This window comes from Pituophis catenifer, unplaced genomic scaffold (genome assembly GCF_029215685.1).
Source record: "Pituophis catenifer annectens isolate HBS135680 unplaced genomic scaffold, rPitCat1.0.hap2 SCAF_3, whole genome shotgun sequence".
Classification (NCBI taxonomy): domain Eukaryota; kingdom Metazoa; phylum Chordata; class Lepidosauria; order Squamata; family Colubridae; genus Pituophis; species Pituophis catenifer.
In genome coordinates this window covers 136,545,218-136,557,729 of record NW_027256883.1, presented here as the reverse complement: position 1 = coordinate 136,557,729, position 12,512 = coordinate 136,545,218, and the positions used below count along the sequence as shown (strand labels likewise).

At 38.5% G+C, this 12,512-nt stretch overlaps 1 protein-coding gene across 1 annotated transcript in view; it reads left to right on the top strand.

The window, feature by feature from the left end:
• Positions 1 to 91: 91 nt before the first annotated feature.
• HS2ST1 (heparan sulfate 2-O-sulfotransferase 1) overlaps positions 92 to 12,512 on the top strand; it is a 105,400-nt gene continuing 92,979 nt past the window's right edge. Inside the window, exon 1 of the mRNA XM_070939410.1 lies at positions 92 to 567. Coding sequence (XP_070795511.1) covers positions 444 to 567 — 124 coding nt within the window. The 5' untranslated portion in view covers positions 92 to 443. The remainder of the gene's footprint in view (positions 568 to 12,512) is intronic.

Genomic DNA, 12,512 nt, shown 5'->3' with positions numbered 1-12,512 from the left:
GGGCGTGAGTAAGGCCGGGCGTTCGGTTGCTGAGCAGCGCACGCAAATTGGTGGCTGGGGTGGCCGGGCGCGTGCCTGGGACCGTGTGAGGAGCGGGGCCGACGGACTGAGCCGTTATCTGAGGCGGTTGGTGGTCGGGTGGGCGTGTGCCGTCGCGAGGCTTTGTCGCGAGGAATGTGAGAAGCCCAGGGTTGGTTTTTGTTTTTTTTGTTTTCTCCCCCCCACCGCGAGCTCTCGCCGGCTCCGGGCTTTCCCTCGCTCGTTTTGCGGCCGCCGTTTTTGTCTCCCGCAGAGGCTGTTCCCCGACCACCACCACCACCCGGCCTCCCCCTGTCAGCGCCCCGCGTGATGTCGTGATCTCCGGGCGGACGTGTGAAACCAGGGAGGCGGCGGCGCTCAGGTGGCGGCGGTGGCGGCTGCTGCTGCTGCCGCTGCAGCCGCCGATGGGGCTGCTCCGGATTATGTTGCCGCCTAAATTGCAGCTCTTGGCGGTGATGGCGTTCGGGGTGTCCGTCCTTTTCCTGGAGAATCAGATTCAGAAACTGGAGGAATCCCGCGGGAAGCTCGGTAAGCCTCGGCCGTGGGAAAGTAGTGCTGGCTTAGGGGGCCATATGGGAGGCGGCAGATGGTGCCGTCTGAAAGTCGTGGTTGTATATGTGTGTGAATGTGATTGTCAGAAGTGTGTCGGGGTGGGGAAACAAAACTCCTTTTATTTTATAGCAGGACTACTAAAACGGCGAGGATGGGGGTCACGGGGGTTGGCTGGGGAAGGGAGACTGATCTGGAGAAGCTTTGGAGAGCGATTGGGAAAGAGGGTCGAAAAGCCCTGGGGGGGGGGTCCTGTCACATCTCTATAAATGAAATAATTCGGTTTTGTTAGCATGATTCCCCGACAAACCCTGCCCCCACCCCCACCCCCACCCCCACCAGAAAATGACTCAGTTCTACAAGCAGTTGCACCGGCCCCGGGTTTTAATCTATTACATAGATCCTCTCAAGGTATGAATCCCAAAGAAATAAAAAAGGTGAACAAAATACGTTTAGCTAAAACAACAGATGAGGAAGTTTTCTTAGGTCTGAAGTTTTCTCCAGTCTCCCAAATGAAATATTTGAAATGCCCCTTTTCAGTTTAGAGTTCAAACTTTGAAGCAGAGAAGTGTGAAGGAAGAGAGGCAGACAAGCACTCTTAATGAACAGTGTGTATTGGTTATGAAATGTTTGCTGCTGCATGTGGTGCATGTATTTCATAACTGTTGCCATCTCCCTAATAATTGTGTAAATTATTAGGGAGACCGCTAGCTCAGAGACTTAAACTTCAGTTTGTATAATTGTATTCTTTAAAGTTTAGCTACACTTTGTTGGCAAACTTTGTTGAATTGCTTAGCTATGTATGATAGTAAATGATTATAAGCTTTAGCAGTCTGTATCTGTTCTGTATATAAGATGCCATACAATAACGAAGGAGTTCAGGGTCTTTTTATGCTAAAACGACAACGTAACGACGACAGCTACTGACTGGATCTCCAAACTCGACATTAAACTCTGAAATGTTATTTCTGTTTTCCTCTTAGGTTTTCTTACTGCTCTTTTTCTAATTGTTTTAATTGTTTTAACCTGTAAAAATGAAGTGTTTTAATATTGTGTGTGACCAGCCATGCGCTAAATAAATAAATAAATATGCTAAAAATTACTTTTTAAAATGTGGCTTACCGAAAAGCCATGATTGATTGTCACACAATAAATTCCAGCCAATTAGGATGTGCGCTTGATAAACACACAATGCACATTATGGTTCTTAAGCATGTTTGCATAAAATCAATTTATTCTAAAACTTATTCTATCAAAAAGCGAAAATTAAAATTAAAATTCCTACCTTTTGATAGGGTAGGAATTAGAACAGGGTTGTGTATTTCTACTTTCCAGTATGTGCCATACAAAACCAATAAAAACGATGGCAGTTTGGTGTAATGGTTAAGACACCAGGCTAGAAACCTGGAGATTCTGAATTCTACCCCTGCCTTAGCCATGAAAGTCAGCTGGGTGAGTTTGGGCCAGTCATTCACAGAGTTGGTGTTGTGAGTAAGTGGAAGAGTATTAGCCATGTTTGCTGCCTTGAGTTATTTATGAAAATAATAAAAGTGACAAAAATAAAACATTCCATCTACCAGTGTCACTTCATTATATTCATACATTCTAATTGTGGAGAAAGAACTTTGGTTTTCATACTTCTAATCTTAAAATGGGGGGACGACCCTCATGCTTACCCTAAACATAATGAGATCCTGATTTTGTAGTAATGCTGTAAAAAATAAAAACGAAAGCAATTTGTATTATTTATCTTCTAGATCATTAATACAGGTCCTTTAATATTGTTCATAATGTCTAGAAGCAACTCTGTTAACTAGAAAAAAGTAAATTTTCTTTCAAGTGGAACATAACTCCTGATGACTTTTTTGATATGTTTCTGTCATTTTCTTGGCAACAGTATGTCTATAGCTTGCAACTGTTGTCATCAGTGTGGCTGTCACCTTCCCAATCTAGCTCAGAGCCTTGGGATTCTCTTGATACTTTTTCACTGAGAAGTAAACCTGTATACTAGAACGTACTTTGTAACCATACTTACTTCTACACACATACACCGTTTGTGTGTATGTGCGTGCACATATGTAAAAATAACCTAGCTAAAACCTTTCATTTTTTAAGTGTGAAAAGTGAAAATGTGATTCATATTTTCTGATCTAATATGTTTGTATAGGTGTTATGCAGCATTTCACATTTTTAATATTATGCAACTCAATTGCATTTTTTGCACAGAACTGTATATACAGAAGGGAATGGGATCTGAAAATAATGGACTTTTGTTTGATGTGATTTAGACAAGTGCAGGATTACATTTTGATAGGGCAATCCTATTCATGTTTGCAATCCTATTCACATTTATGTAAATGGACCACTGAGCTCACAGGAACTCCCCTTATGTAAGACTGCATAGGGCTACAATCTTAAATTCTTTTTAGAAAAGGGCTTCTATCTATTGGGTAGAAATATTAAATGTTGGTAGAATAATTTGCAATCTGAGAAATAAACCTACTGTGTAACTCTGGATAGTTGGAAAGCATATGGAAAAATGGATATGTACTGGGTGAGTGGTTCTGTATATGTGGTAAATACCATTTCTTAGATGGTAGCATTGTATATGGGACAGGGTAAGACCTCGAGGAAGCCCAATAAATGCATGTTAAATATAAAGTAATGCAGCTTGGATCTATTATCCATTGCAGCACTGCCTGATAAAACATTTCTGCTGATGTAAGAGGCCAGTTTCCTTCCACCATTTCTCCTCCTTTCCAGGTTTCTCTGCCCCCTGAAAATCTGTTCCACAGGATTTAGGGATGTTCTATAACAGCTTAAGGATAGTACAGACATTACAGAGGGAAATTGATGAAAATAATTTTCCCTCTTTTTTTTATTAGTTGGAATGTTTGGCTGACACTTTGCTTATGGAATATTCTGATAAGAACAAACTTGAATCCACTGCTTCAAGCTATAATCCTTGATCTGCAAAGACAGAGATTTTTCTCTATTTTTACTTGTTCACAAAATGGTAAACAGAATGTTTATTAGAGCTTTATGAGTCAACAGAACCATATTAATTTTTTATGGTTTAAAATTAAATCAAGTTTTGATTACTTGAACTACACTACACTAGATCCAATTTCATGTGAGTAGATTTTAGCTCACGCAGCTGAAATTACATCTTTTAAAAAACTTTTTGACCTATACCACTTAGTCAAACATCATGTGATGAATCGTGATGTATCGCAATGTTTGTTGTCTTTGTGGAACTGGGGTGGGCGTGGCCTGTGCGTGACGCATCCGGCCTCTGGGTCCCCAGTTTGGCAGCCCTGACAGTCCATCTGAGCAGAAGTCAATCCGCTTATGGTGTTCATTCCACTAGTGGAAGCATGTATGTGTGATCATAACCTATTGATCTATCTTGGTCTGGGATACTTTTTAAAATATTTCATGATATATAATGGAGAGTCTTGCCTAGTAAATAACTCATCATCTTTAATTCCTAGGATTAATTGTTAATTATAGTATTGGTTGATGTGTAAGGAAGGTTAGATTGTTAATAATTGATTTAAAAATTGGAGTTTATTATATTAAAGTCTAAGATGTTATTACTATTGTACCATTTTCAACAAACAAGTAATTTCATTTTAATTTAAATAAAATGTTTTTGTTTCTGAAAAATAGTTTCCTTGAATTAATATAAATATGATTTTAGTACAGTATGATAGGAATTCTTCTGTTTAATTAATAATTTTGAGCATTATAAAACCTAGCAATATATAGGATCACACTTTTTGTGATGAAATTTCAGATAAAGTTAGATAATGAAAATTTATTTGACGTTTGAGTGAACACTAATATATGATTTTATCTTTGACAGCATAAGGTTTTGGAAACAATTGGTGACCTAACAGCAGTTTTAGATACACTCTGATTTAGTAGCAATCTATAATAATGCATGCTAGCAATTTTTTACTTCTAAATATAACCAAATCCCTCAAAGTGCATTGAAATGTGAATTAATTGGCATGTAGCAAAAATGAAATTCCTACATTGTGTAACAAATGGAAATGATAGTCCTAATACATGTACTGTAATTTAGTCTAACAAATCCACCTATGTCAGTGAAAATGAAATTGCTTTACATGCTGTGATTAGTTTTCTTAACATTCCTAATTTAATCTCATTAGAAAGCACTCTATAAAGAGAGCCATTTTTTTGCATTCACCCAATTGCACATGTATTTTTGATAATGATAAATCTAGGAAATGGCAATTGGAGAAGTGTGCACATTTGTTTAACTGTAAACATTAGATTTTAAGAATTTAGGCAAAAGTTGAAAATAAGTGTCAGTTCTATATTCTTTTACAATATGGGGTTCTGTTATAATTTTCTCTTAATTGTTTTCTTAATGCAGTTATATTTTGGTTACATTTTATATTCCCTTTGCATGGCAATTGAAACTTAGTAAATCTTAAACAGTTGGGTACTAGGTATGTTTTTATGCTGCTTCTGTTATCTAACTGAGCATTTCCAGCGACAATATGTAATACATAGCATAACAATAACTATCAAGTAATCACTGTGTGAAATATATTAAGTAATAAATATACTCAGTATCAATAATAAAATAATTAAAGCATAGTATTGTACAATATCAAAACAGCTAGATTCAGGTACATTATCCATTCTTGCCCCAATACTTTTAAAAGACCATGTTTTTTAAAAGGTATTTAAATATTGAAAGTGAAACTCTGGTTCTTCCATCTTTGTGGAGGATGTTCTGTAGTTGAGCGCCTGCAGAAAATGCCTTCAAGCGTCAATTTGTCATAAACATGTAGGGACAGCAAACCTATTTTTGTGGTGCAAAGTTTCTAGTCTGACCCTTTTGTTGGTTAGTGATTAAAATAAAACGACTGATTGGCCTAATCCATAACCATGTTAGGGACATGATGTTGATCACCAATACCTTGAATTGCATTCAAAACAAACTGACAATCCATGTGGCTTCCATAATTTAGGTGTTATATGTTACCCACTTTTTCTGATTAATGGACAGGTTGCTGAACTTTGCCCTAATTGAAATTTTAACGTCAGTCTCATTTGAGACACCTACACTAGCTCAGACATGAACTGATAAGCTCCATTATCTTCTGTTCCACCTGATGTACTAGTCAAAGCTGAGCAAAGTTGCTCTTAGCTACAGCATGGAGCTGCTATTCCACCAAGAGTCCAGGAGCCATCCCTAGATTGTATAACACCTCTTCCTGGTACAACCCTGCTTACAACTAAAATTGATTTTAACTTAAGAGGCAGTCAGTTTCTGAATCCTCAGCTACTTCTGTCTTAACCTGTTTTTCTCCCTTTAGATCCTTATAGCCTTTTAATAGGCATCAAAAAGATGAAGAAAGAATAACCTCTATGTTATTTTTACACGGAAGGCCTGCCTGAAAGTTATAATGGTAGATTGTCCACAGATTTAAATAGGTGAACACTCTGAGACAGGTGGCATGGCAGAGAATGTAGACTTGAGAATAACTTGTCAGGACACATACGGTAGGACTTCCTTTGGCTATCTTAGGAAGCGCCTTCCTTAATACAGACCTATTAACAACTTATCCCAAGTTGTTAAGAGTTGTAGATGTCATACACTAGGAATACCCCTCAGTAGCTAATTGACTGAGCTTTCAATAGTGGTATAAAGTGTACATTGTGAAGATATAGTTTTTGATTTGTCTTAGTTAACTAACCATAACGCATTATGTGCTACTGTTTCAGCTGAAGAGGAACAGCATAATTGATATTTAGAAGTGTTCAAGAGCATTGTAGCATACTCGTATATACTTACACACACTAGTATGGTATGTACTTAACTATCTTTATCCTTGCAGCACATACATGGCTTAAAAATTGGCTACTTAGCAGTGGCTTAGGTGATAACCCAATCTGAAGATTGATTTGGAGATGCTTCATATGTTCACATAAAACTTGGAGTATAGTTAGAACCCTCATTACAGTAAATGTGACATTTGTATTTATTTTAATGTGCATCTCATAAGACATGTTGATGTGTACTTAATTTATGAAGCAGTTATTAGCTTAACATTGTAATTGCTGGATAGAAAGCTTCTAGTCATCAGATAATCTAGGAAGCTCTCTGTTGAAACTGCTTAACAAATATTTGGAGGTCTTTAGGAATTTTGCATTCACAGGTGGTTTACTGTATGTAGCTTCAGATCTGTGAAGTTTCAGTGGTGATAAATTGTGGAAGGCTTGATAGTAATATTCAAAGATTAGATGGAGTAATATCAAATGTATGCCAGGTTCCCAGTTCCTCCATTCTGATCAAATTTAGGAAGCTTGTCATGTTGACAGTGGTTGTTTTAGTTGAAGCTTATTATGAAAAATGTGATCTGTTCCCGTCTACACACACACACACAAACACAGCCAGCCGAGGGTTAAGAAAGTACTTGGCACACACACAGGTCGTTATCTCAAACTTGGCAACAATATAAGCATTGTCTGCCAAGAGCTTTACTGCAACAGATAACATAAAATTACATACGCATTGCATATAGTCCAGCAAAACAATATCCCTTCGGCAGCTTCCTACGTTGTTCAAGTGACTAGCCAGAGTTAGTTTTTGTTCGTTACGGAGTTTTACCAGCCACCACTCTCTCTTATATAGTCTCTGGGGTGTGGTCCAGTGACTCAGTTCTAATCCCTAGCACGCCTCCTTAACTGCTGCAACCGTTTATCACGCCTTCGTTGGCGTGCATCCAGGAACGACGGCTCTCCTTCCTTGCTCTCATCAGAGACACCTGGCTCCTGGCTAATCTCCTCTCCCTCAGCCGGCACCTGAGACAGTGCCAGAGGGGAGGGGCCTGGAGAGGGAGGCCTGGCTGACTCCTCTCCCTCATGTTCAGAGCCTTCTTCCTCCGATGAGATAGGCTCAGAGGGCGGGGCCACAACAAAATGATGGGGAGATTCCATAATGTGGAAGTGATTTTTTTCCGATTAAAAAAGGTGGAAATTAAAAAAAAGCTATTGCTTCATAGCTAATTACAATTGAAATAATACAAATTGTTTTCTGTTGAAATATGGAAATTAGTTCATGCTGTCTTGTTTTAGCTTGTCAGATAGGTATTTTTTCACAACTTCATCAACAAAATTTAGAAGATTGTGTGGTGTTCCTCATCTTAATACTTTAAATCTTGGTTATTATTGCAGAAATTCATATAGTGTGGATTGTAATTCCTAGAGAATCATAAACATATTGGGGAGGTGAGGGGAAGCGTTGCAGAATGCCTTTAAAATGTTGTCTCAGACTTGATAGCCAAGCTTGCATTTTTGAGTATTAACTAAATTTATAAAGCAATTTTACTTGCTTCCTTTGTTTGGGGAGAGAGGTGTAAAGTTTATATTAACTCCCAATAGTATTCTGTTCCTTACATTATTATTTATATTATAGGACGTTATTTTGAAATGAAGTTCTTTTTTATAGTCTCAATTTACCTGTTGAAATCCATCATTATGACAAAAACATCAATAAAGTTTTATAACAGACTTTGATTCAAGTGTAATGTATTTTAAAACACTTGAAATTCTCATTTTTTCAAAATATAGCAATTGTATGTATTGATCATGTGATAAACTATTTTTCAATATGGGCAATCCATTAGTACTAACCACTTTGAGTTAGGTTCAGTTTCTACTGAAAACAATTTTGTATTTTCAAAAAGTTTGTCAGCATGGAATATAATAGCATATCTGTAATTTTTGGAATATCTATAGAAGTGTTACTAAAGTTCAGTGATATTTCATGTTTACTTTTTCAAAATAAAAATGTTTTTGTTGGGTAGTAAATTGAAAGTAACATTGACCAATGTAAAATAAAAAAAAATGATGAAAGATACATAATTTTTGGTTTCACAAACATTTTTGCTATTGGAGAAGGCTCTATTATAATTTCTCAAAAAATACTGTCCACTAAGAGCATGAAGCTAGGTGTCCGGAAACAATCCCCACCGCCTGGAATGGGCCAAAAACGGGATTTGGGAGGCCAAAAATGGGGAGACGGAGGCGGTGATAGGTGGCAGCAGTGATGGGCGGTGACAATCCCCGCAGCCTGGAACAGCTGATAGGCGGTATTCTAGGAGGCCGATCCAACTGCCAATCAGCTGCTTGTGCTGAAGCTGACCAGGCTGTTTGCTGTTTGCTGCAAGGAGGTAAATTGCTGGGAGGCAGAGGCTGAAGGGTGGGGGCCGGCGGGTGGGCAGGGCTTCCGCAACATTTGCTGTATAAGACACACAGACATTTCCACCCACTTTTTGGTGGTGAAAAAGTGCATCTTATACACAAAAAAATACGGTATTTAATTGCTGCCTAAAGCAAGGCAGTCATAGTCACTGGCTTCAAAATAGTAGGTGTGATCATATAATCAAACCCCACCTTTTAAAAAATGTGTGTCACATGCATTGCAAGTATATAAAAAGGAACAGGACTTCAACTGCCTGGTAGCAACCCCTTCATCCCCCATTTTAAAACCTGTGGCCATCACAGTATGTATGCTCTTAACCTAACTCTTACCTTGTGAAATTATTAGTTGGAGATGTATTTTGAACAACTTTTAAGTTTATTAAAAAATAGAATTACTAAAGAATTTTCCATAACGCTGCTCCTCCAATCCATAGTACGGGATCTTCTTCCTTCCTGTTACTAGGGAACTGAGTGCAGATCTCTTCCAACGTTTCTTTTGGCCACGCCCACTCTGCCCCTCCTACGCCAGTCTTTCTCACTCAGTTACTGAGGGAACTTCTATTTTTTCTAGCTCTGCAGTTTAACAGCTTTCATTAGATCTCTTTTATTTTAGTTTATTATTTTTGTTTTGATAATTGTTAGAAGGAGCTGCTACGAGGGATTTGGATTGCTACAGAGGGGCGGTAGCGTCTCTGGGGCGCCAGGTCGCTCCGCTCCTTCTGTTAACTGTTAGCAAGCCGGAAAAAATAGAATTACTAAAGAATTCTATTCAGAATCACATACTTTTTTTCCTAATTTTAATTTAGAGAATATATCTAATTTCAATTACTTAAGTACATTTTAATGAATTGATAGTAGATACAGATACAATAATTTTCTGAGATATCTATTGCTGTTCTTATAAACTAGAATACTATAAATGTATAAGCAGCGATAAATGTTTCTGAGCCTTATATTTACAGTTTACAGCTGTTGGGAATATAAGTAAGCAATATTAACCTAGATATGCTAATGTTTTGATAAAAAGCAAAAAAACCCTTTTAAAAACTTGAAAGTTATCTCCTATTTCACCTATATTTTGGTAGTATGAACGGATAGGGATTCTTTATATCTTTATATTTTGGTGACCTGGCACTATGTTATAAAATTGCATAACTGCCTTGACAATGCAAACATACATAGAGTGGGAATACAGGTAAGTATCCAAATATCCTGTATTTAATATCCTGTAGATAATCAAATGACTTCTCTTTTTTTTAATTTGAGGGAGTACAAGTTTATTTCCCAAATTCTTGAGTAATTCTTTAGTTCAGTCTTTGATGTGTAAGTCCATTAAATGCATGTTTGTTTCATTTCTTTTGAAATGGAAGAATAGTAACAATAAGCTTCCTAATATATTTTATTTACATATTGGTTCACTTTCAGTAAAATTACTGTGTAAGAATATGGGTCTTTGAGAAGCCTTACTAAAGTAGAAAATATTCTCCAATGCATTTTTTAAGTAAATCAATCATGAAGAATTTAATGCTAATATATAGAAAACTGAACTGTAGATATTTTCTACTGGATTTACAAAATATATTCTCAGGCTTCTATAAGTTAATGTGAGTTGTGTCTAAAACAGGTTTAGAATTTCTAGTTTATAAATTTAATTTATGATTTAGAAGTTATGTGGAATATTTTGTTATTGTTTACATTTGACATTTCTATAATGGATTGTTTTAGCCAAACAATTTGTACTTTTCCTTTTTAAGCAGTTGCCATCTTTGAATAGGGATGGCATTTTACAGTATGATGGATTTTATTTCTTCTGACTGTTTAAACCTAAGACATAATTGAGTTCTGAAACAATAATGTTCGTATGTAGACTATGGGGAGATGGCCTTGAAGAAGGTTTTCAAAGCCATTACCTAAACAAAACCCTCAAAATTATCCCTTCTATTTGTCCTTATTATATGAGTGGGGAGATAGAATCTGTCAGAATTTCAACAATAAAGTACAAGTAGACCTTGAAGAATCTGTTTTTCTGACCTGGCTTACTGCAAAGGGCTAATGTTATAACCTCTTCTGGTCATGCCAAGCATTTTATTTGTGCAAGATAGTTCATTAAAAATTTCTGTCTGCTTCTGACTCTCAAAGTCATTTTCCATTGCGATGCTATGCAATTCAATGGTGAGGGTTCTCTCATACTTGGTTGATTGGGACTGAGTGTAGTGTGTCTTTAAATTTTCTTGTCTGGCCATGCCTCCTTGGCTTCGTTGATCTCCAGTTATTTCTCTCATTCTGAGGTAAAGGGACGTGTGTTTTAGCTATCCTCACTATTTGTTTTCTGTTAGTATACTTAGTATTAATAGTGTGTATATTTTGTATATAGTTATATTATATAGAGTATATAGTGTATATAGGTAATTTTTTTTTTTTTTTGGTTAGGCTGAGGGAGCGAAACGGAGTGAACAGAGACTGCTGCGGCTGCAGCCAGTCTCCCGCTGCTGGCGTGGGCGTGTCGCTGGGGATCCGGCTTGACTGCCCAGTCAAATTGATCTAATTTTGAGCAGCGATCGGAGTTTTCCTTCAATAAGACCTCCGGACAGCCTTTAAGGCTGATTGATCGGCCGCCAGTGTGTGAGCAGGATTTCTGGTCCGCTGGATTTCCCACTGCCGCCATTTGCTCCCTCTTATCCTGGGCGGCTACAGAGTACCTGCTCGGGACTCCGAGTCACACTCAAGTCAACTTGGATCGCCTCGCAGCGCTTTAAGGGGCAGTTTGTCTCTTGCGCTTGGATCGCCAGACTCACCAAAGGACAATTCATCGATTGTGAGTAGTGGAGGAATGACTGAGGCGTTTGAGCTGCGTGCCAATTTGGGCGCCATTTTGTGAGCCGGCAGCCATTTTAGGGATCCTTTTGTTCCTGCCTGACTTGTGGGGCTTTCTTTGGCGAGGCCTTCAACTATAGAAGTGACTTTGACACCGTGTGGCTGCACATCTTACTTAAGTCTATTGGCAGCATATTTAGATCTTTTAAAATATTTTTCTCTGTCACTGCCTGTCAGCTTTGCAGGGTCTGACAAGGATCTTTATTAAACATGGCTGACCAAGAATTTTCCTCTGATTCCGAACAGGCTCCTGTTCCTCCCAGACCCAAGAAGGCCACCAAGAAAGGTTCTAAGCCGCCTTCTTCTAGGTCAAAGTCCAACCTCTGCACCAAAGTGGCTGCTTCCAGCAGGCCTAACTCTACTTCTTCCACTACTAATAAGGAAGAACAGAGAAGACATAAGGCCTTGGAGAGACAATTTTCAAAGGCACAAAAGAAAGTCCAGGAAGGGGTGGAGGCTCTCCCAGTTGCTAGGGAGACACCAACTATAAGTCACCAGTCTGGACCTTCAAGGTCCTGAACTTTCTCCACAAGTTTCTCAAGTACCAGTTCCTATTTCCCATGGGGACATCCATGGAACTTCCCAAGGGGTTCCTACCTCTGGTAGACCAGGACCATCAGCGACCTTTACCCCAACTGCTGCAGGGCTCCGCCCACAGGAGGGGCTGGGTTGGCCTCTTCAATTTGATTTCCAAGCTCTCTTCACTGATGCATTGGCCAAGAACGGGACGCGGCTCATCCACGACCAAGGTATCCCTTCCTGTTCAGGTACGTGCATCCCTCCAAAGGTGGGCATCGGGGGCT